General features: G+C 32.3%; 2 protein-coding genes across 2 annotated transcripts; both read left to right on the top strand.

Annotated features, from left to right (window-relative positions):
* Positions 1-1,441: 1,441 nt before the first annotated feature.
* LOC145315467 (uncharacterized) lies at positions 1,442-2,901 on the top strand. Its single transcript, XM_080155451.1, has 4 exons — positions 1,442-1,580; positions 1,860-1,884; positions 2,255-2,445; positions 2,872-2,901. Exons 1-4 carry the CDS (start codon positions 1,461-1,463, stop codon positions 2,899-2,901), a joined length of 366 nt encoding a protein of 121 aa, XP_080011577.1. The 5' UTR covers positions 1,442-1,460.
* Positions 2,876-18,349, top strand: LOC145317092 (uncharacterized). The gene is made up of 23 exons (XM_080157995.1): positions 2,876-3,049; positions 3,403-3,527; positions 5,061-5,175; positions 5,989-6,144; positions 6,842-6,878; positions 7,142-7,197; positions 7,429-7,577; positions 7,806-7,975; positions 8,226-8,323; positions 8,774-8,957; positions 9,461-9,540; positions 10,195-10,336; positions 10,880-11,166; positions 11,380-11,433; positions 11,595-11,778; positions 12,659-12,921; positions 13,573-13,623; positions 14,152-14,343; positions 14,697-14,748; positions 15,064-15,183; positions 15,688-15,871; positions 16,178-16,506; positions 16,850-18,349. The coding sequence occupies exons 1-23, from the start codon at positions 2,948-2,950 to the stop codon at positions 17,077-17,079; spliced, it is 3,360 nt and encodes a 1,119-aa protein (XP_080014121.1). The 5' UTR covers positions 2,876-2,947; the 3' UTR covers positions 17,080-18,349.
* The last annotated feature ends 5,874 nt before the right edge of the window (positions 18,350-24,223 follow it).

The following is a 24,223-nucleotide window of genomic DNA, read 5'->3' as shown; positions in this document are numbered from 1 at the left end:
AAAATAGTCTAAAACCATATCAATAGTTTAATTTATTAACAAAATTGTCCTAACTCATCCTTTTCTTAAATGGATAACTCTATTTGCTCCTTGGTTAGCGAGATATTACGCCATTATATTATGTTGAATCAAGGGTTCCACGACAAACGCAGTAGTCCCAAACGCAGGAGTGTTAAAATATTAATTTAAGTAAGTATTTCTATACAGGTTAGGTTAGGTTAAGATATGAATATACAAATAAGCCCCCCGCAGTGGTTAGGCATTTAAAAAAACTAAAACATGGTTTAAAATAGGTTAGGTTAGGTTAAGGGTCCACTCCGACGTTTTGGACTCCTGCGTTTGTCCTAGGACCGAATCAAGTACTTAAGGGGAAGTTAAAATAGTTACACAAGTCCCTGAGCATTTTGAAACCAAAACGTTTACACACCTCACTTTGTGGCCATAGAGAATACGAAATCACTGATTTAATAGTTATTTCTCGCATCGTATTATATCCGGCTTTCCGCGGATATAGAATCTTATGATTGTACATTTTTATATTCTTAGAAAGTTGGATATACGAGAATAGTTATTTCTCGCATCGTATTATAAACGGCTTTCCGCGGATATAGAATGTAAAATTATGAGATTAAAACTAGTTTTTTTTAGCCCCGAGGTGACGAAGTCACCGGCTAAAAAAACTAGTTTTAATCTTATGATTGTACATTTCTATATTCGTAGAAAGCTGGATATAATACGATGCTAGACATAGTTTTTTTGTATGGATGAGAACCGGTTCCTATCCACCGGATTCGAATGAATACGAGAAAAGATTTTACACAATTTAAAAGGGAAACCAAACTATTGTTAATGGATATTACTGATTGTTAAAATACAATGTACATATGCTTGATTTTAATTAATTCAGTTGAGAGGTATTTGTTTGGCTTCCTTCTGTCCCATGGCCCCTCCGCTCTACCTCACACAGTCTAAATTCATTTTCATTATTGACAACAGTCTTACTGTGTTAAAATTAATAATTTAAAGCTGAAAATTATATAATTATTTTTAAAAGCGAAGCTTTTCTATAATTAGGGTAGGTCCGTCCGTCCGAGACGGATAGATTTTTTAGTTAAATGGAGGCATGATACAATTGTCCTATCGATTTTAAACTTTGCATGGTGATTCCTGTGGTAGTTAGCTACGATTTAGAAAGCGTAGCAACACTATAACAATTACCAGAATGTTCGTACGTTCATTTTGAACATGTTGATTTTTTACTTTTTTAACAACAAATTTTTATGTGATATATTTATCCGATTACTCCGATTTTTTGTAAACTGATTCCTGGGACAACAAAGTACAATATGATAAGCAAAGCGAAATAATTCTTTCTGTCTTAAGTAAAGAACCATTTTCTTTTCAATAATTTATATTTTTATTTCTTCTCAAATTTAGAAAGTGATAGTATAAGAAAAATAATGACCTCTATGGTAGAGGGAGGGGATAGCCCCCTGCCCTCTACCTGTGAAGGAGGTGGTTTCCAACGCCCCCCGCCCCCAGTGAGAAAACGTGTCAGACCAAGAACAAGTAAAAACAAAGTAAGTAAAAGTAGATTTAGCTTAAGAAATATAAACTTGTAAACAATTAGAAGGCTTGAATAAAGCGAAGTATATTTTCTACAAAGAAGTGTGTTCTTACTGTGTAGTTAGCTCTAGCCGCGCGTTTTCTTGAGATTTAACATTTAGGCTAAATTTAGTGTTAATAGATACTATTTTTTGGATAAGGTAAGTTTAGGGCAGGGTGGTCATTAGTAGCTTGCCTGATACAGAATTTCAAATTCATTAGATTTTGAATTTTCTAATTTGTTTTTCTATTAGGTCGTTGCAAGTGAACTTTATTCAGGAAATTTTTTAAGATCATAAGATTTAAACAAAAAATAGGAAGTTTCACACCTAGTACACGCCACCCCTCCCCTTTATTTTTAAAAAATCTAATGGAGGGGGATGTTATATCGTTTGTTTGTTTATTAATTTGGGTTAGGTTATATTGGGTATTGAGTAGCCCCACTGGGTAAGGCCAGTCGCAGGTGTGAAGTATAGGAAAAGAATATCAGCATCCCTTCATTTTCGAACTATTTTAGAAATTGGGGATTAAAAATGCTCATTAGGCACTTTGTGTGAAAGAAACGCAAAAAAAAAGACTGATTTCTAAACACATTAGAATTATACTTTAATTTCATTAATACAAACAAGATCTTATGATGATCAAATAGAGAAATTCAAATCTCCTAAACCATTAAATTTGCCGGACACAGAGCTGACCCTGCCCGCTAGAGGTCAGTTGGTTGACGAGGCTGGTAGTTCAGAGGATATATCATCACATGACCGGTACAGCTACCAGGCAGGACATGGACATCCAGATGTACGTTCACCAAACTGCAGAAAGAAAAGGATATTTTCAATAGTCATACATAGAACCATTTTTACATCCCAAATCACAATACATTAAACTATTTTTTTAAAAGCTCTTTTAAAATTAAGGTTTGCAAGATCAAAGAAATGTACCTACAATAAATTAATTTTTTTATGCGATAAAATATGTAAATTAACACAAAATAACCTATTTAACATATATCTAAATATTGCAAAATAGGACAAAGTTTTCTATTTTAAAATTAATTCCAAGACATGCATTTGCTAAACTGTTACATAATATCTAAGCTAGTCTTTATAAATACAATTTTTGTTATTTGTACTGTTAAATGGACTGCTCTTTATAATAATTAGGTTTACCTATCTTGAAAATAAATGTATTGTAACTATTAAAAAAAAAAAGTTTTTGGGATAGTATATGTGTCTGTATATATAATTGATCATTTAAAATTACCAGACGAGCGCCAAACCCGCCATTAAACGATGAGAACCAACCTCATGGCAGTGAAAATGAATTAAGTGGTGGCAGTGAAATGCCGCAACAAGTTGGCAACTATCAAAAGTCGGCTTCCTCGGGAAATAAGCGAAAAGGCCACCACAAGTATGGACCTAAACGCATGTCAACTATGGAAGAGGTAGGTTAAAATTGCAGCTTTTCTTCAAATTAACAAAAACAGACAAAGACCAAATTGCTGCAAAATTGTGTCAAAAATCATCTATTTGACGTCATAGAAATGAGGGATTATCCATCTCTTTTTTAAGGGTTTTCTTTCCCTTCCCAATTCTCCTCTCATCTCCCTCATTTTTATTACATCACATGGATCGTTTTTGACACAATTCTGCAGCAATTAGGTCTTTGTCGCAAGAACAAGTTCTTAACAAATAACACGCCATAAAATTTTAGATTTGAAATTAATTAAGAACAGTATAAACTATCTTAAAATGATAATTTATTAAGGCATATTTAGAACATATTTTTTTTAATTAGGTTAAAAGAGAAGAGTTAGTAACTGAACTGAAACAAAAAATAGAAGATACAAAGTACAGAGAAAAAATGGAGGATAAAAGAAAAGTGAGACAACAAGCGGAAATATTTGAAAACTATTATAACAGGAATTTTGTGTTCTATTTAGGATCTTAAATATCTGAGTGTTATAACTTTGGATCTTGTGTAGCAGGGGCGTCCAAGCTTTTTATTTTGGGGGGGGGGGGTAAAATTTTTTTAACGGGGGGGTAATTCGGTTATGGGGGGGTAAAATGGCGCGCGAAGCGCGCCGCAATTTTTTTTACCCCCCCCAAAATTTTTACCCCAGGGGTAAAATTTGCTTGGGGGGGTAATTACCCCCCCTGAATTCTGTTGGCAGGGGTAAAATGAAAAAAATTATGGGGGTGCCGTTTGGGGGGGGAGGGGGTAATCGCCCCATTAACCCCACCTTGGACGTCTAAGTTGTGTAGTTTAAGGTATTTTCAAAAACCATAGAACTTTGAGTTTAAAATCTGCTAGATACCAATACGGATTACAATAGAACATTGTAAATCATTTAAACTATAGTATAAATAGTATGGTATAGTCAACTCTCTAAAATTGAGATTTATCTCGAAGCTTACAAAAATGCGTAAAAATAATTATCTCATGCGCGTTTTCTTTTCATATGTGCGGCGCCTAAAGTGCAAATTATTGGACCTTGGTTATTCCAGATTATTTCAGGCATTCTTATACTATAGGGGCTTATAACGATGTTTGATGTATGTTAAGCCGTTGGGCAGCTAGAAGTCTTAAAAATTGTTTTAAAAAAATAGTTTCTAGCTACATTTAACCGTAAACTGCATAACCTCCGTAACTTTTTATAAGGCATGCCCGCCAATGATCTAAACTGCTAGAAAAAATTACTGTTGCTTCCTTACTAAATAGATTTAATGATAGAAAAATGAAACATAGTTTTCTTTTTTATATTCTTGTATAAATCAAGAATTAATAGATTTTGTTTAAATAATTCTAAAGTTAAATAAGAGAAGCCATTCAAATTTTTAGATATAAACCAATACAAATTGTACGTAATATTATTATTTCCATGCATTAAACAGTTGAATGCTTGAATTAGACTTTAAAGAAATACTAGTCCCTAGCATCTAGAGGCTCTTTATTCGAGGAATGAAAAATAGCTTAAATCTATCCAAACTCATAAATCTTACAATAAATAGATAAAAACCACTAGGTCTAGGTAAAGCTTACCTAATATGGAGAACTAAATCGGTTTAGTATTCATCAACATGTTAAGCTTCAGACAAAAAAATACTGCTTTATATTTTATGATAAGTATAATTTATAATCAATATTTTTAAACTTCTTCATGATGAACTTTAAAAGGATATCATGCTCACGAACAGAATGCGTGTGAACATTGAGAATGTGAAATTTATATTCTTTCCATTTTTAACTTTGGTTAAAGTTCCCAACTGAAAAATGCATACTACTTACTTGTAAAAATGAGAGATATATATATATGATTTTTGCTGTATGTACTGGTATTCAAACAATTATATATTTCTTCAAACTTTTCCACTAGCCAAAAGTGATCATTATTTATACAAAGTTTACTGTTTTCCCCTTTGTAATGTAAAATAAAACACAAAATTTATTTGTAGTGATTCTGGAACAATATTAAAGTTTACAACCTACAAAGATTACAATCCAATACCACAGAAATCGAGTCAAATGAAGAACAAAATCAAATTATTTGATTCTAATCCATCCATAAATGTAAGTACTTTAACTACATCCTTAAACTGTCGGGTAGCAGTTAATCCCTCAAAGCGTCATAAAACTGACGTCAAAAATTGTCACAACTCTTTTAATGTAATGCTTGAAAAAAAGATGTTTTAATTTTTTGCTGGATTTAAATTTCGAGACTAATTAAATACATTGCCCTTGGATGTTGTATAATAGAATAATGACTAGGGATATAGCACCTAAGAAAAACATTTTTACTCCAGCTTTCCGTCTGGCAAAAGTAACAATAGGCCAAATCAAATAAAAACTTCTTAGGCTAGCCTAGGAACTAGGTTTTCCTAAATCTTACCTATTTCTTTTTGCATCTATCTAAGTTTAAGGAAACTCTAACTTCTAGAATAGTCTAGGGAAGTTTATAGGATGTGGCCAAATATCTTTGTATTTTTAAAAGCGAAGCTTTTCTATAATTAGGGTCGGTCCGTCCGTACGTCCGTAACGGATAGCTTTTTCCGTTAATTTAGGCATGTTAGAATTGTCCTATCGATTTCAAATTTTGCATGGTGATTCCTTTAGTAGTTAGGTACGATTTAGAAAGCGTAGCAACTCTATAATCATTACCAAAATGTCCGTACGTCCATTTTAAACATGTTGATTTTTTTACTTTTTTAACAACAAATTTTTATGTGATCTAATCATCGGATCGATCTGATTTTTGGTATATTGATTTTATAATTATATGCTAAGAAAACAATCTACTTTGAATACATATTTTAATGTTAAATATGCCTTTTCCATGTATACCTCAATGTGCCAAAAAATTTTAAATGATCGTTTCAATTTCAGACTGCAGGCTCAGAAGTAAAGAGTGAAGCTCCTCGACAAGAAACTAAGTGCTCAGGTCACATAAGCTCTGTATCTGGTCAGCTTCTACAAACTTCTATCACACAGGCTAAAAAACCTGAGATGCCAGAAGATCTAAAAAGTTCTTGTACAGTCAAAGTAATATTTTAAACCAACTTGGAGTTTCAAATACAAAATTATCTTAATCAGTTAGATAAAAAGACATTCCACATATTTTCTCGTATTCATTCGAATCCGGTGGATAGGAACCGGTTCTCATCCATACGAAAAAACTATGTCTAGCATCGTATTATATCCAGCTTTCTACGAATATAAAAATGTACAATCATAAGATTAAAACCAGTTTTCTTCGCCCATGCCTTCGGCACCCCGGGGCTAAAAAAAACTGGTTTTAATCTTATAATTGTACATTCTATATCCGCGGAAAGCCGTTTATAATACGATGAAAGAAATAACTATTATCCTGTTTTATAGATTAGTAAGAATTTTTGTCTATAGCAAAAGATTTCAATGATTTATAAAGTTCTTCTTTCATGGGAATCTTTTTGTAGGTCCTTTTGTATAGGTCTTAAGCTATATTACGTTAAGATTTAGGCCTTGAGTTGGCTATTTCTAAGCCGTTTTTTTTACTCCATTCAATGAAGAGCTCTTAGATGTCAGGGGCGCAGCCGCTAGTGTTAAGATAAATTTATAATTAAGTATCCCTAAAAGGCTAAAAAAAATATTTTTTTTATGGGCAAATAAATGATTTAATGTATGAAAGCAGGCGAATATTTTTTTATATTTATAAAAATACATATTTGTGTAATTTCAAAGTATCTAATTTCCATTACAGGTATCAGACATGGTTAATCAGTTTAGACAACAATCAAGTAAGTAATTAATCCAAACAGATAATGGAATTGGAAAAAAACATCTAATTATAAAAGCTCCTTAACTGCTGCTGATATGAAATTGCATAGAAAAGGATAGTTTGAGAATATATGTAATATACATGGATATTATGACGGAGGACAAATTGTCGGCAATTTAGTTTGCTGAAATCATTTAATGGTTTATCCAATAGGAGGGGTTTATTTTTTGCATTAATTATTAGACTCATACATTTTTATTGTTATTAAACTGTATTTTTTAGATTTTACTATTCAAGAAACCAGAAGATGTCTTGAATATGATTTTCCAAGCCTTGAGGTAAAAAAAAAGATTTGGTAGAGCATGCTCATAGATACTCTGTAATTGGAGTAAGTCGTCCATCCTTCCGTCATCCGTAATAGTAAGTCATATAATGTAGATTATACGCAGTAATATATATACATGTCTTAATATTTTTACAATACATTCACTGAGGGTATCACAACATTTTTTTTTTACTGTGTTACAGTTAACTGTAACTTAGCTTTTACACCAAAACTTTTTATTAAGGAGGTACGGGTGAGGATCAGAACAGCACGAGAAGAGGTGCAGCGCAAATGCCGCGGAGAAATTGTATCTGACAATTTGGAGGTCAGCAACAACAGAGAGGAGAGTAACAGAATCATGACTGCATCTACACCAGATATTTTACTTCTGGGGTAAGTATGACTATGACTGTAAGGATCACATATATATCTGTATATCTCACATATACATTCATCTGTACAACAATAAAACTCTTTAATGGCAAATCCTAGCTGTGCTTTTAAGCTCCTTGAATGTAGTAAACATTTTTGACGTCTTTGGCAATGCTGAATGTTATACTTGTGGAAATAAAGCATTAGTATACAATTCATTGATATATCTAACAGAATTAATACTTTAAGGAATCAACACATATTAACCTCAACAAATCCGGACATACTAGAGCCTCCTTATGACCAGACAGAAACACATCATCACAAAGCAGAGCATCATGATCATCAGGAACAGCAACAGTATCAATATCAAAGTGAAGAACATAATCAGTCATATGTTGAACATTCTAGTCAACAAGGTAAACGTCAACACAATCTAAAGTCTTTATATTTATCCAATATAATTTAATAGAATTCGCCTAGTTGATCACAGAAAGTATGATACCTGTCCGTCCAGGGCAGGTTTTGCGCTATTGGGCGATTTTTAGTTATAATTCTATATAATAATGATTCCAGAAAATTACCAACTCTAAGCTCTCCACTGAACAAAAATCCTAGAGATTTTTGAGATCCTAACACAATCTTTAAAACGCTGATTTACATTTAAAGGTCAAGAAAGCGAGGAACATTTAAAATATCACCACGAAGAACAAATTCAAGAGAATTACCAAAACCAAGAACAACAACATCCAAATCAAGAATATCAGGTTACATTTAGCTAAAAACATAGTTATTATATTATTTCACACAAACTGTGTTAAATAATTCTTAGCTTCCTTCCATTACATTATTAAATTTTCTTTCTGTAAATCTCTAAGCTATGAACAGTTTTACCCAACTTTTTGTAATTTTTTTTTGTCAGTGTAAAATATAAATAATTATGCAAAAAAAGTTATTACGTTATAATGGTGTAATTATCTACCATTAAATAATGCAATTTTTAAAAGGAAAACCCTATTTTTCTGATATTACCCATACCCATGTAGAAAGTTTAATGCATGAATTCATAAAAAAAACTACTGCATAAAAAAATAATTTAGTAAAAATCCAATTAAACTTTTACGATTATATTTATACACAAATTATGAATGTAGAAATTTGGGTTGATTTTGTTATTGATAGTCAAAAGCAGATCAAAAACTGTTCATTTACTATAGGATGAGGCTGGAGAAGAAATACACATGGAGGAATCAAACAAGGAAGAACATATCACTAATACTTTAGCAAATAATGGTGAAGGAACATCTAATGATAATATTGGTAATGAAACATGTGATACCGATGACCTTGGAGACCCTCCAGCTTATTCTCTCCATCCACCAGACCTTCACATCAGAACAGGTAGCATTGATTGCCTCTGTGAACCATTGGCCTCATAGAAAATTGAAAAAAAAAGTACTTTTTCCAAAATTAGGTTAATAAATATTGTGTCCGCCCGTTTTTTTGTTTTTTAAGACAAATGAAATTTCGTTGACTCTTTTACCTCATTGACTTTAACAAAAAATTATGTGTATAAACATATTTCATTAAAATTAGATGGCAAAAATCTACTAATTAATAAAGCAACCTGCTATCTATAGTATGAATAACTGTCTTGCAGTCATGGGTTGACGACTGAACATATTATAAGCAAATTGTTTAATAGAGCTGGTACGTGAAGCTTTTTTGGTGCCTATAAAAATGACGTCATACTGGCCAGCCACTGAAAATTTCTTGTGTGTATAGGCTATTGGTCATTGTCATTGTATTGGTCATTGTATGACGTCATTTTTTTAAAGGCACTATGTAGAGCTTCATCATATATGATTGTCTAGCGATGCTTAATTTGGTTTAAATATTTGTAGAAAATCTTCAGATGAAAGCAGATGATTTATCCCTGTCTGGTTCTAATGAAAATATGCATCATAATCTTAATATCAGAGGGGTATGTTGCATTTTTTAAAAAGTTTTTTTTAATGTTCCTCTGCGTTTTGTATACAGAGCACAAAACCAAGTTTTACAAAATATAAATAGTTGTAGTTTATAAATGTTTACATCTTAAAACTTTATGATAAAGAAAATTGTCAAAAAAAATGACCCAAAGCAAAAAGTAATGTGCTGTAGTAACTTATATCTTCAACCACGATGAATTATCGCACATACAGAAGGATTATAAGCTGCGTAACAAGGACAAAAATCTATCAAATTTCATTAAGAAACTTAGTTTATGTTTCTACATAGTAAGACTTGTTTTGTCGGTACTAACTGTCATTCATATAATTTGAAAACTAAATCTATAGATAAAAATATACATTCTGGATATCCCTGTTGGGAACCTTTTTTGTCTGCTAGCAAATTGCTTTTTGTCTTTCTGTGCAGTGGTGACTTGGCTGTGTTAATATTCCTGACGCTATTAGTTGATTTTCAAAGACCAAATTGAGAGTCGGCATAAGGTCTTCGGGGTGGGGACATACAGTTATTTAACCCCTTTCCCCCTGTAATATTTGAAATACAATCTACAGACTATTCTGAATATGTAGAATCACCCATAGTGTAAAAAAATGTATTTTATATAGACCCTTAAAATAAAATTATTAAGGACGTGCTTATTCTTGACGGGAGCCAACTGAGCGTATCTCCCCGACTGTGCATGCAAGATCTTCCCACCACAAGTCCCAAGGCGTTTCAGCAGGTCACAAAATTGCAGCAGGATTTTTTAAAGCTTTCAGCTCCCTCTTCAGGTAAGTACATTTTATTTACCTGTTTCTAGAATTAAGGTCTTTTTTTATCTTTTAAGGAGCAGTGAAGCTAAATTTGGTGTTCGAGTCAGTCTCACATGCACTAATGGGATTTGGATGGATAAAAATAGCGTTTTTTTTCCTTTGCAAAAAAAAACATTTTAACGTGGCAACGAACCTTAAGGGGCGATTCTTCGTTTTTTTTCAAAGTAGCTTTGCTCCTATTTCTAGCCCTTGCGGGGGGCTTTAACCCTGCAGGGCCAATTGCCTAACCCTGTGGGGCAATCACCTAACCAAATATAACCTAACCTAACCTAAAATAACCTATAAAAAACCATTTAAAAAATACGACGAATCGCCCCTTTGTTGGCGTTGCCAAATATTTTTATATAAAAATAATAAGAATGAACAAGTGTGATTATTTCAAACTAATTTGTTTTTAAATGGGTAGTGAAGATTATTTCGTTTCTCCTAACTTAATTACTTAAACATTCAAAATTTTAACTTATTATGACAAACATAATTTTCTGTTATTTAATTTTACAGCTGCGTGCACCCCGCGAGAGAATGAAGAAGATACCTATAATATTGGTCATAATCAAACAACTACTGAGGAAGGAGCTGTCGAAAAATTTAATAATGATGATGTTAATGTAACTGCTGTAGCTGCTCATAGTAATGAATCAACTGCAACCAGTGGTAGCAAAGTAGAGCTTAAGAAAATGATATCCGAGGATCCATCAGATGCCTGGTATGATGTTCCTCAGGAGATTAATAATCCTATGATAAGACAGATGACCAACAGTATGGCGGGATCTTTTGATATTGAACAGGTATTGAGCAAAATCTTGTAAAATTGCCTAGGCTAGTCAAGCAGTCAAGGTTTCCTTAACTATACATGGATATAAAGGAATATTGAAGACTCCTAGGCTAGCGAAAGAATTTTTTTATGATTTGACTCAATGATTTGATTTGCTTTTTGAATATAGTCATGCTCGTTCATTAAAAAAATATTAAATGGATAAGAATTTTTTTTTGTATTGTAGGTAGTTCAAGACATAAATGAAACTATAAAGATTCAATCAAAACATCTTGAACAGGTAGGCAACTTCTTTTTCTTTTCAATGTAATAATAAGATGTGTATTAACACTCTTTTTACATTAAACAATCTGGAAAAGGCATATACAGAATCCAAAGCTGTGGTTGACAAAAAACACAACAGCGTTTAAATCTGATAAGATCATTAAATATTTATTTTAGCAATCTGAAAGCATTGACAATGATGTGTTCAAATCTTTTGACAACACAAGTGTAACTGGCATGATAGTTGGGTCTCCAGTTGTTACCAAGGAAATATTTATTGATGAAGAGCATCATGATTCTGTTGAGACTGTCAAGGGAGAAGAAGAAGTTTATATTGAACCAGATAAGATTAAATATCAAGGGACACTCTGAAATTTTGGGCTATTTTTGGGGCATTATAAAGGATTGTCTTTTTAATAATTAAAGACAGGTTGCAAGGTTAAGATCTCTCAAACGCTAGAACCCTTTGGTTCTATTTTATAGCCTTGTTTAAAGTCCTGCATATATTTTTTATCTGCTTTGGGAGAGGCTAAACCTATTTGCTAGGGGTAATATTAATAGTTTAAGGAATTGTTTGCTTTGTATACAAATTAATTCTCTGATTATTTACTGACTTAGCTCACTGTGGGCTAGAATTGAATCAAGACAAAAGTAAGTGCCGAGCCCTGAGACCTATGTATGGTGAAAATAGACATAAAACCATGATGATTACAGGTAAAACCAAAATATTTCAGCGGGGGCTTTTTGAGAAAATTAGATTCATAAAAGCAATATTATTTATTTAAAATTTTGAACAACTTTGCTTTTATGAAGTCCTTCTTAAAACCTCTCTATATATGATTTATTTTAGGCTGAATTTTCGTGACCTTTGCAAAGCAAGTGATAAAAATGGCCATTTATTAACTCCCTTCAGGAGTGGTTTTATGAAGAACTTTATAAAAGCAAAGTTGTTCAATATTTTAAATAAATAATATTTGCTTTTCTTGTCATGATTATGCGGCAACTCCTAGGAGGTGAAAATTGAACTTGAAATTTTCAAATCTAATTTTCTCAAAAAGCCCCCACTGAAATATTTTGGTTTTACCTGGAATCATCATGGTTTTATGTCTATTTTCACCATACATAGGTCTCAGGGCTCGGCACTTACTTTTGTCTTGATTCAATTATAGCCCACAGTGAGCTTTATCTATTTTTTTTTACTTATTCATAAACCAAAATCAAAGAGTGACTTTAAACATTAGAAAATATGACATTGTCATCAGCAATAGAAGAACCACCTTCACCCCCGCAAAAGAACTCTGTCTTTATCTTCCAGAACGACTGTGTAAAGAAAGTTGAAGGGATGGTGAAGCTGCACACGGATGGTAGTATTGATGTTGAAGAACTTGACCTACAAGGAGCAAATGCGGGAAGCACATCTAATGATTACCTAGACAAAGAGGGCAATGGAGTTTATAGTCAACAATATGGCAATAGAGTGCAAAATCATAAATTTGAAAAACAGGTATGTTAAGCAATAACGGTCCTAGGACAAACGCAGGAGTGACATTGACATAATCTAACCTGTTTTAAACCATCTTATAGGTTTTTCAAAATACCTAATCCCTCCGGGGGGCTTATTTGTATATTCATATCTTAACCTAACCTAACCTGTATAGAAATACTTAGTTTGTTTGTCCTGGAACCCTAAAATCAAATTAAAATCGCAGTACAGAGTCTGATTAGTGATTAATAACCACTAGAAATAAACCTGTTTTAACATTTGATATATATCCTATTATATAAGCTTTTTTGTTTGAAGCGAAGGATCTCGCTAACCGCTGAACCAATTTGCTTCCCTACAGTGAAGCTACTTATAGGTCTCGTGACGGTTTAAAGCTATTTTATTTTTTATAAAAAAATTCTTGGTATGGTTTTAGGCTATTTTTCTGCCCTTCCATATCCCTTCGAAAAAAGAGCCCCTAGATGCTATAGGCGCAGCTGCTAGTTTAATATATTTTGACAAGAACACTTTTGCCAGGGCCTTTCAAGGTCTACTAAATAAGAAATTAATCCCATAATTTTTGTTTTCATATCTGCAATCAAATAATAAAACCTCATTAAAAATATATAGGTATATATAATAGAGGGATTTAAGATGATGTGTTAATTTTAGGTTTCATGGGTGGATGAAAAAGGTCTAGAAGGAGTTAGACTAGAATCTCAGGTAAAACTAATGCTCAACTCTGGTTTCTCTTGGTCCGTAAGTCTGTATGTTCCGCTGATTAAATAAATAAAATTCAGTCTACATCGTCTAGTTTAAACCTAATCAAATTTTGAAACTTGTCCTTAAGCGTTTGAAAACTAACAAAAAATATTAGATTGTTATATGCTATGCAAGTATTAATCGTTTTATATTTATTTATTTTCAAGTAGCAAAGTTTCTTTGGTAGTGAACCTTGTTGGTATGTAATACTGTCGGCAACTCTTACGTGCTTTATATTTGCAAAAAGTTTCAGTGTAATTCCAACCATACGTGATTGAAACCCATGAACTGCACCCAAGTACCTATGCCCTGTGGCAGCCTAAAGCCTGTGGTTGTACTGCGTCAGATTAACCTTATTTAAATTTAATTAAACGAACAGAACCAATTTTTCATATTAATCGATTTACCTTTCCTTCTTAAAAAGTATTGTTTTATTATTCATTTATAATTTTGGCCATAATCATCCTTGTTAATAATAAAACTATTGAGATGAAGGAAAGAGTTGAGTCTGAGGAGAACATAATAGCCAGCGAGCTTGACAAGCATATCAGAGAAGAGAGAAAAAATCTTGAAACTCAACCCAATGATAAACTTGAAAAGGGTTCTAAAACAATGAAGAAATTAAAGATAATTCGACAGAAAACTGTGGAGTTTGTTCAGGGCAAAGAATCAGATAAAATGGTGCGTAGTTTTCTTCTTAATCTTATTTAGCAAATTTTCTTAAATAAAAATTATTAAAAAATGGGTTTAGATGAAAGGTTACAAAGAAGTTACAGAAAGGTAGAGCAAAAAAAATAATTGGGATCTAAGCTAAGTTTGAATTTTAGATTTAAAAATTTGGAGGTAGGTTATTTTTTTCCAGGGGCATTTTCTCTGGGGAGGTTGAAGATACCCTCACCCGAAATAATTATTAACCCTCATTGGACCTATGAGAAGGAGAGTCATATCGGTTCAGCAGTCAGTAGGATTTTGCGCTGCAGACGAACACACATCATGTTGATTTTGAGGAAGTAATAAAAATATTTTTCATTTAGGTGGAAAAACTTAAATCTGGCTTTGGTGGAAAAAAGGGAGAGAAAAATAAAAGTAAGTTTTCAAATATTAGCAACAAAAACATCTATATACAAAAATGACATCATAATTCAGAACATTAGAATAGAATAAAATTTATTAACTATTTAATTTAGTGTTATTCAAGGATAATGGATTAAAATTATTATTTTATGATTGTATATAAGATAAAGGCAATTTATTGAAGATCAATTCAACAGGGTTGTGTGAAAACATTAGAGGGGAAAAAGAGAAATAAAGGGGGGAGGGGGGGTTGTCTCTCCAATTAAACCCCCCTACCGCACGCTACATCTTATGATATTTTTTCATTCTATTAATTTATAATTTAAGTGTTACTGGAAGCTTTAACAGTTGGCAAGGAGGAAGAGTTGATGAAAAGTCCGATGAAAAGAAAGAAAAGAATTGAATATATAGCCAACAAATTACTTAATCATAACATTGTATTCCTAGGTAAAACTTTAAATATATTTACTAAAGCTACTCTATAAGTCTTGTGTATTAGTATTGGTAAGTCTTACTTTGACTTACTTTGACTTTGATATAGGTCAAGTGAACACAAGCCATGAGCAATGAAGGGATAATTAGATTTTTTGCAATCACTTTTAACGAAACGATTATATGACGTAGATAAATAGATAAATATATAAATATATATCAATATATGTATATATCTGACATAAATCTATTTGTGTTAATTTTTTTTCTCGTATTGAATCCGGTGGATAGGAACCGGTTCTCATCCATACGAAAAAACTATGCCTGGCATCGTATTATATCCAGCTTTCTACGAATATAAAAATGTTTCAACCATAAGATTAAAACCAGTTTTTTTAGCCCGTGCCTTCGGCACCTCGGGACATATGGATCTATCATACTCAATTGTTTTAAAGTAGTTGCGTTTTTCAATTACTTATTAAATAGAAATAGTCCAATAAGTTTAAAATTATCATTTAGACCATGTTCGTAAATCGAAGCAACAAGAAAACGGGCAGGCCCAAAACTTGTCCCTGTTGGCTCCAGGTCAGAACAGGATATCACACGAAGCTGGCAGTCCTGCTGCACTGCAACCTGGATCCTGTTTTACAGAACCTGCAGGTTTTATTTCTCAATCTCCGGATGGTGTCTCACTATATGCAAGGTGAGAACTCAATTCAATTTAAAAACTATTATTTAATAACAAAGGATGTGTTATTAATAAGTCATAATTTTTAAAAGAAAGTTTATGCCTCTTTTTTTCTGGCCAAACTTTTATTGCCAATTTAGTACTACAAATAAATCACCCCTCACCTTCTTTTTTTTATATTTCTTTTTCGTTTGTATTTCAATTTGGAACAATTTCAATATTGGCTTTGTTAAAGGAAATGAAAGCATTTAGGTTAATATAATGGTTTATTTTGAACAACATCACATTGTTTTAATCATTCTCATGATTTCACCTTTTCAGCTTCAGTCCTTTGAAGAAGGCAAAGGAAAATGAAGAATTGCCACAACAAGTTGCTGAAGACCCTAACGAACCTCACACCACAGCTACAGACGACCTACAACCTCAGCCTGGTCATCAATCTCCATCCAGTGGAGATTGCTTGCCGAAGTCACCAAGTATAGCTGGCTCTGCGCCCTCGCCATGCCTAGTTGGATCACCACAGTCACCAAGTGTAGTTGGGTCACCGCAGTCCCCAAGTGAAGTTGGATCACCGCCCGCCAAACAACAGCCAAAGAAAAGGATGAGTTTTCTGCGCAGATTTTCTAAGAATGATCACAGCATTGGATTCGGTACATTTTATAATTGAAACAAGTTTTTAAAAAAGAATGACAATATCCATAAATAGCAAAGTACAAAAAAAAGAAGATGGACAAACAGACATAGTTAGTTATAGAGGAGATGTTTAAATTTTATAATTAGAAAAAGAAAGAGAGAATTTACAATTGATATTTTTTTGTGTCTTTTGAAGATTGACCGACAAACAAAAAGACCAAGTTAATAATATACTTGAAGCAAATTTGTACAGGGAATCATCAGCTGTCTATCTTAAATAGCAGCCGCGAAAATCATCTTTCTCCCTTAACGTCACGGACGGACATACAAAAATTTATAAAATTCTGGATAATGTTTAAGGCGAGGAAGGGAAGAAAGGGCGGGAGCGAAATCCCAGTAGTAGCAGCCAGGCCACTGACAGGACTACCTCCTCTGCAGGTGGCAGGGAGAGGCGGGTCAGCTCAGAATCCAAGTGCAGCACATCTGACAGGAAGAAATCTGTCTTCAGCAAGATTAACGAGGATTGGAATAATTTCCTCCGAGATATTGGCTCAGCTTCCACCATGAATCAACATGAAAATATTATGTGATTCTTTCATTGGTTAATTGTAGAGTAGCTACTTAATAACAATAATTAACATTTTCTGCCAGAAATATCGAAAGGACCCGGTTTTATATGAGATTTTGTAATATAATCTATTATCAAAGCCCAAAAAAGCTAAAGGATGACAACATCTATAAAAGCAAAGCTCTGAAATGGAAGGACAAACGAACATTAACACTTGTAGAGTGTAAGAACTGAATAAACTGAATAGTAATGCATAATCTTATCTCTATACAAAATTAAAAGTAAATTTGTTGCAAAACTGATTTAATACATGTTACTGTTTAAGGACGTAACGTATTTAGGACTTGATTATAGAGATGCTTCGCTTACAACACTATACCTTGTTGTAATAGGAATCAGTATTAAAAAAATCAGATGAATAGAATAATTTAAACATTTAAAAATTTGTTGTCCAAAAAGTAAAAAATCAGCTTGTTTTAAATGGACGCACGGACTTTCTGGTAACGATTATAGAGTTGCTGCGCTTTCTATATCGTACCTAACTGTTATAGAAATCAGTATGCAAAGTTTGAAATCGATAGGACAATTCTAACCTGTTTTAATTAACGAAAAGAGCTAACTGTAACGGACGGACGGACGTACGGACGGAACGTTCCTAATTAAAGAAAAGCTTTGCTTTTAAAAATATTAGTCTGTGCTCTTTAGGAAAGTTTCATATGTGTCTTTAAATGAATTTAAGCCATTTCAAGATATTCACTGAAGTCACTATACATAGATGCCAGGGACGAAATTTTAACAATGCCATATAAATTACAATAATTAAGAGCAATATTACTAATGAATGTTGTCATCCTTGTATTATAAATATGCGTATCTAGAAATCAAAATAGTCTTCTAATTTGTTTCCTTTTATGGTATATTGTTAATAGCTAAACATAAGTTTTTACTTCTCTTTTTAAAAGGGTTTTACATTTTAGATTTTTTTAGTACAAAGTTAGAAATTACTTTTTAAATAAAGAAATTATTAAAAAATTGTTTTATATTCCTGTAATCATAAAAATCGAATAATTGCAGGAAAAATTTATCAGTTATTTAAAATATGTTTCTTCTTTTATTTTAGATTTTTAACAAAATTTATTAAGTTGAAGTTACTTATATTTGTACGAATTTTAGTGTTCTTATCCCGAATAAGCATACATAGTAATATAATATTTTATCAAATTAAATTATAAATAAATCATCATAATGTAACTGTTAAGATTAAAGCAATAAAACACTCAATTATACAAAAAGTTATTTCTTTTTTACTTTCAAATTAAAAAAAAACAAACAAGGATCATAACGTCTAGCTATAATGTATAAGTAGCAGAACATAAAGAAAAACAAATCTTGTGATTAAACAATAAACATGCCTAATAATTAGATAAATCCGCACAAAAATCTTGGTTGGCTTAATTAATTCATGAAATATAAAAATAACAGCTAAAATTAAAGCAGCTAAGAAGTGGTTTAGAACAGTGTTTATGCCGTCAATGGATCTAAAAACCAATGATATATTGTAAAAGTATCTTTTAAAACTTACTAGAGACTATGCCCCTAGCGTCTAGGGGCTCTGAATTCAAAGTAAATGAGAAAGTCTTAAAAAATAGCTTAAAACTATCCCATTACTTAAAACTGAAAACAATATAGCCGAAAACTATTACAGGATCTATGTGAAGCTTACATAAATTAGAGGACTCTATCAGCTCAATAGACGAAAAAACCTTAATACCTAATATAATAGGTTAGAAACTATTTGCTTCTTTTTTGTAAAAATGTAAATTATCTGAAAACACAAATGCATTGATCCGTGCATAACGAAAATTAAAAACGAAAGCGAATAAGATAAGAAATTTCCTTCTTTTTCCTTATCCCGCCACTATATTAACTGCCCCCGGATAATATTTTTCTATGTCTAATGGGAGGGGGCTGAAGGGTGAGGATATGCGCAGGGGGACACCGGTCAACTTGACCTAAATACGTGCACTGCATGCTTACGAGTGTCAAAACAAAACTGCATTATAAACAGGGATTAGACAATAAGTTGCAAAAGTACAAGTTGAAACATTAGTCTAACCTTTGTAAATTGATATTCTTTTTGATTGCTTGTAAATTTTGAAAAATATTGATCAATTATTATCCCATCCCTTCTTGATATAACATTCTGGTTTAATTTAAAAGAGTTATGATTCACCTAACTTTGCGTCGACACATTGTCCACTAAAATGCCCTACTGCAAGAAATCTATACCTATTCACGAAAAGTTTTATCTTTTTGCTCATATGATATTTCTTGAAACTGTTCATGAGATGTATCTATTTTTGATCAATCAAAAAGTGTTGTATTTTCAGAACACCATGTGCCTATGTAGGTGTCAACTCTTTAGTTGTTTCAGGGATCTTAAGGAATAAGACGATGAATGATAAATTTATGTACGTCCCTAATGATGATAAACAACATTATCCCTTCTGTGAATTAAAAATATTGATTGAAAAATATGGACATTTCTAGATTGATTCTAACAATGCATACTTAATAAAGGAACCAATCAATTATTGGCGTTTTCCTTTTTTATAACCTCCCCCCCCCCCCCGCAACAGAACAACTATTTTAGGTTAGGTTAGGTTTTAGGCTAGGATGCCAAGCGCTGCGGCTAGGCAGGATAGGGGACCGAGCGCAGCTGCCAGAGTTCATAGTTCTGTCAGGGAGGGGGGTATAAAATTTTCAAGATTGAAAAAAATATTTTTAAGAGGATATTACCCAATTATCTTATCCATCGAATAAGCGAGCTTGTTTATCAAACTTTGGGTACCATTATAATTTACAGTCCAATGCCCCCCCTTGAGTTTGTGCATCTTACTAAACATCTTTGTAGGCGATATTTTCTGAGGGAAAGTTAATCTAATGCTAACGAGGGAGGACAATTAAGTACAATAGTAAAGTAATTCATATTTAGATTTATAATTTATAAAACATAAAACCAGAGTAAATTTTAAAGAATTTTTACTGATTTCATTTTGTAATTACCATGGTTTATGTGTCGACTGCTTGTCATGAAATAAATAGGTTCGTGGCTAAAATAATATCGACATGTAATTATTCAAATAAAATCATTCAACTTATTTGTGTCGACGACATAAGTATTTTCGAAGAAATGTAGCCTAAAACAATCCTAAGACTTTACTTTAAACTAAGAAATAGAAAATATTCCTAGACCTAAATAAAGCCTTTAAATCACTGTTAATATAAGTTATTATTATACAAACAGGTAAAAATTATGTAAAAATATCAGACCTACATACATGGTAAGTTTAGAAATGCCGTGTTTGAGAACAAAAGAAAAATTCAGAAAACAGAGCATATCTCGATTTTGAACACTTTTCTGTCATAAATATATTCTTTAAAAATTTTATAGAGCAAAAGTATAATATTCTTTAATAATTCCATAATATACAATGCTTTAGAAATACAAAAATCGCTTTCTACAATATAAGTTTACGATTTTTTTTGTCGCTGAAAAACGTATGTCTCCTAGCTTTGGTTGCAGCTGTCGATCCCTCCATAAAAAGAACAAATGAAATATGAATAAAATACAAAATCTATATTTAACTATTTAGAAAGACCACATAATGGTATGTTTAAGGTTATACTTATTCTGTTGTATTGGAGTTAGGTGGGGGGGGGGGGGGGGGGTATATTTAAAGCAAACAAGAATAACTACATGCATATAAGGGTAATTTAAACAGTTAAAAAATACAATCTACTTGATTAAAATAATTTGCTTTTAATTAAGTAATGGTTTAGATTGGAAAAATACTTTGATCATCATTTAAAATATCTTATATAGAACCATAACATTTTTTATGGATATAGTTGAACATAAATTTTCCAAGAAACGTCACTCGTTAAGTGGTTAGGACGAACAGTCATTCAAAAAAGCAAGCTTCGCTTTAAAAAAAAACTTGTTAAATTTGTCCACTTGGTGGAATCCATTGTAATTTTGGGTATTTTTGGCTAGAGGTCACACACGTACACACACGCACACACACAACCAGGGAAGGAAGAGAGGGATTTCCAAGTTACTTTTTAAGAGCGGGTTTATAGCAACTAAAAACCAGCTTAATTAGGCAAGTAAAGTTGTATTACATTTAAGAATCAGACAGAAAATTTACTTTTAGAAGTTGCCCTATTAAAAAACAAGGTTGATAACATCCATAAAAGCAAAGCTCAATAAATTAGACAATTTACAAAAAATAAAATTGCAATCATTAGAACTTTTTTTTAAACAGTACGCTTATGTTGAATAATTACTATAGTTGTTTTATTGTCATGATTTTAACGAAAATCACATGTAAAGTTTGAAGTCTTAAGGACAATTCAAACTGTAATTGTTGAACAGATTTGTTAATAAACTAATAGTGCTTTCATATGAAACATTTATGCTTGCTGTATTTTTCTAACATTTGGCAGTTGTTGTTTTTTATCTTTGTGAAACCTACCCAAAACCACAGTGAAATTAATACAGAGTTTTTTCATAAATTCACTTTACAAAAGTTAGGAAAAATATCTTATATAATATTTTATTTTGAAAAAATAATTTAATATTCAGAGTGTATATTATAAAAATTAATTTTCAATATCGACCTTTTTCTTTCATGTGTCAGTTGATTTTTTTCTTTTCCTCCTATCTTTATCTTTCTCTCTCTCTCTCTCTCACACACACACATACAACTCCCCCTCCCCCAACAACCACGACAACTAAACAGAAAGATGAATTAAAAAAGCAGACACAAGACAGCACAACCGCCTGTGACAACAGCAACACTACCACCTCCATATGAGCAACAGTACTGTTGAACAACAATCCACCACCACCTTTTTTTTGACTCACCATTTGTATCAATGCTTACCCTTCTCCAATTTTTTATCCCAGCAGTCATGGTTGGACTTTTTTTACCCAAAAAATAAAATGACAACAACGTCACGTGTTAAACTGTTAAGCTGGGTTAAGGATAAAAAAATAGTTTTTAAGACTTTTTGCAGTTTATATATAAGATTTATAAACACGGTCTCTTATTCATTGGCTTTAATATATGCAGATTTATAAAAAAAAAATTATAATTATTTAGTATGAACTAGCTGTCTCCAAACGTTTCCACTAATAGTTTAAAACAATATAAGGGCTTGTTTTGTTTATCATAAGTAGGGGTTTACATTAATTTATCGTCAATTGTACTTTATCTTTATTGTAATCTTTTTTCACAAATTACAGAAACCTTTTTCTATAACTAAATACTTGTTAGTAAAATGTCAAGTACCAAACCCTTTTTATATACATACATATAGCCTTTTTTTTTCATTCTTTGTTTTTTAACTTCTTCGTGAATTTTCATTTTTATTTGTTACATTTTTTCCGTAGCCTCTAGGGCCGTTTTTAAATTAAGGTAGCACCTATATATTAGAATCTTGCTTTAAATATGACAAATAGATTATTAATTTGTGGGAGAGGGGATTTTGGAGATATTTTTCATAAGGAAAGGGGTAGGGTTAACTAAATAACTCAAAACCTCTGAGGGATAAGAAGCTTCCATGAAAAAAACATGGACTAATTATTCCAGAGGATTCTAACTGAAACATATTAGTACAATAGTATACTGAAAAAATAACCCTTAAAGCAGACAAAAATGCAAAAAATGTAAAAATTGAAAGATATTGAAAGTTTGGAATCTAAAATGATGATGAATTATAATCCTAATAACTATGTGTCCACATCAACAAAATATATATTAATATATAAATATCTTTAACAACAACATAAGATATATATATTAGCTTCGGTGTTTACACGTTCCAACACAATTTAACTAAAAATAGATAAAATTTAATTAATTTTTTACTATATACTTATCTTATGTCTTTAATACTCCTCTGAAATAACAAAACAGCGAATACACAAAAAAGTCTACTAACAAAATTAGTTGTTTTTGAAGAACATTAAGCCAGCGCGTATATATATTATTGCCTTAACGTATTTACATCCCTTACGCTTAACAACCCCCCCTGCCCTCCCCCCCCCCTACAAGCTTGAAACCATATTCCCCTCCATACAAACTACCCACCACAACAACAACAGCTTTATAGAAAAAAAATAGAGGGATGTTTTTTGGGGGTTGTTGACTGTGGATTAGAGAGGGGCGGGGGTGAGATCAGGTGGTTTATCTACCTGCCAATATTAACAACAACATCCAACCGCCGCCGCCGTATTTTCGTCAACTTCTTTGGTGTGGCTGCAATTCAACAAAAAATTAAGACGACTCCAATGAAATCACAAGATTGAATGTGTTTGAGTGAGAAAGAGAGACAGAGATAGATAGATATAGAGAGATAGAGAGAAAGAGAGAGAGAGAGAGATAGAGAGAGGGAGAGAGAGAGAGAAAGAAAGAAATAGAGCTAGATATAGAGAGCAACTACGGAGCGACAGGCGGACGTAAAGACAAACTTAAATTATAGAATAGCTTCGCTGCTAAGAATATAACAAATTTTTGCAGTATGAAACGGACACCAGCTTCTTTACAAAAAGGTTCCCGACTGCATTCCTTTCTATATATGCAACCAACACAATACAAAGCCCATATTTCTCTGGGACATTCCAGAAACTTTAATAGAAAAATATATTTCATGGCATCTAAGCAGTGAATTAATGAAAATTAAACAGATAAATGTAGATTTATTTGTTTAGAGCTTTAGCCTTAAAACTTTAAGAGTCAAATAAATTGTACATATAGGATGTTCTATATGAACGGGGGGATGCAAGGTGAAGCTGGGGTGAGAAGGTAGACTTAATTTTGAAAAAAAAGAGGACGGATGAAAGCTAAGCACACCTATGCATAGGCCATTTACGACACAGAGGGAGAGAGAATTATAGAGATAATGTGGGAGAGAGTGAGCTAAGGGTAGAACATATAAAGTCAACAGGGTGAAGGTTGGAGAGAGAGACAGAGAAAGAGAAGGGGTCAAGAAATGGGGGTGGGGGCAACGAGAAGGGCATCGTATAGTCATACAGGCCTCCTATTTACACACACACACACACATATATATATATATAAATACATATACACACATATAAA

This window comes from Acartia tonsa, chromosome 4, assembly GCF_053477335.1.
Source record: "Acartia tonsa isolate MP-2025a chromosome 4, ASM5347733v1, whole genome shotgun sequence".
Lineage (NCBI taxonomy): Eukaryota > Metazoa > Arthropoda > Copepoda > Calanoida > Acartiidae > Acartia > Acartia tonsa.
Note: the sequence above shows the minus strand (reverse complement) of the source record. Positions and strands in the feature narration are given on the sequence as shown.

What these genes read in the sequence shown, in the direction of transcription:
- LOC145315467 (XM_080155451.1), top strand. Translation starts at nt 1,461, where the DNA reads ATGACCTCTATGGTAGAGGGAGGGGATAGCCCCCTGCCCTCTACCTGT. An exon ending in CAAGAACAAGTAAAAACAAA is followed by an intron (nt 1,581 to 1,859) that starts GTAAGTAAAAGT and finishes TTTTTCTATTAG; the next exon opens with GTCGTTGCAAGTGAACTTTA. An exon ending in TGCAAGTGAACTTTATTCAG is followed by an intron (nt 1,885 to 2,254) that starts GAAATTTTTTAA and finishes ATGATCAAATAG; the next exon opens with AGAAATTCAAATCTCCTAAA.
- LOC145317092 (XM_080157995.1), top strand. Translation starts at nt 2,948, where the DNA reads ATGCCGCAACAAGTTGGCAACTATCAAAAGTCGGCTTCCTCGGGAAAT. An exon ending in GAGTTAGACTAGAATCTCAG is followed by an intron (nt 13,624 to 14,151) that starts GTAAAACTAATG and finishes AAAACTATTGAG; the next exon opens with ATGAAGGAAAGAGTTGAGTC. An exon ending in TCATAACATTGTATTCCTAG is followed by an intron (nt 15,184 to 15,687) that starts GTAAAACTTTAA and finishes ATTATCATTTAG; the next exon opens with ACCATGTTCGTAAATCGAAG.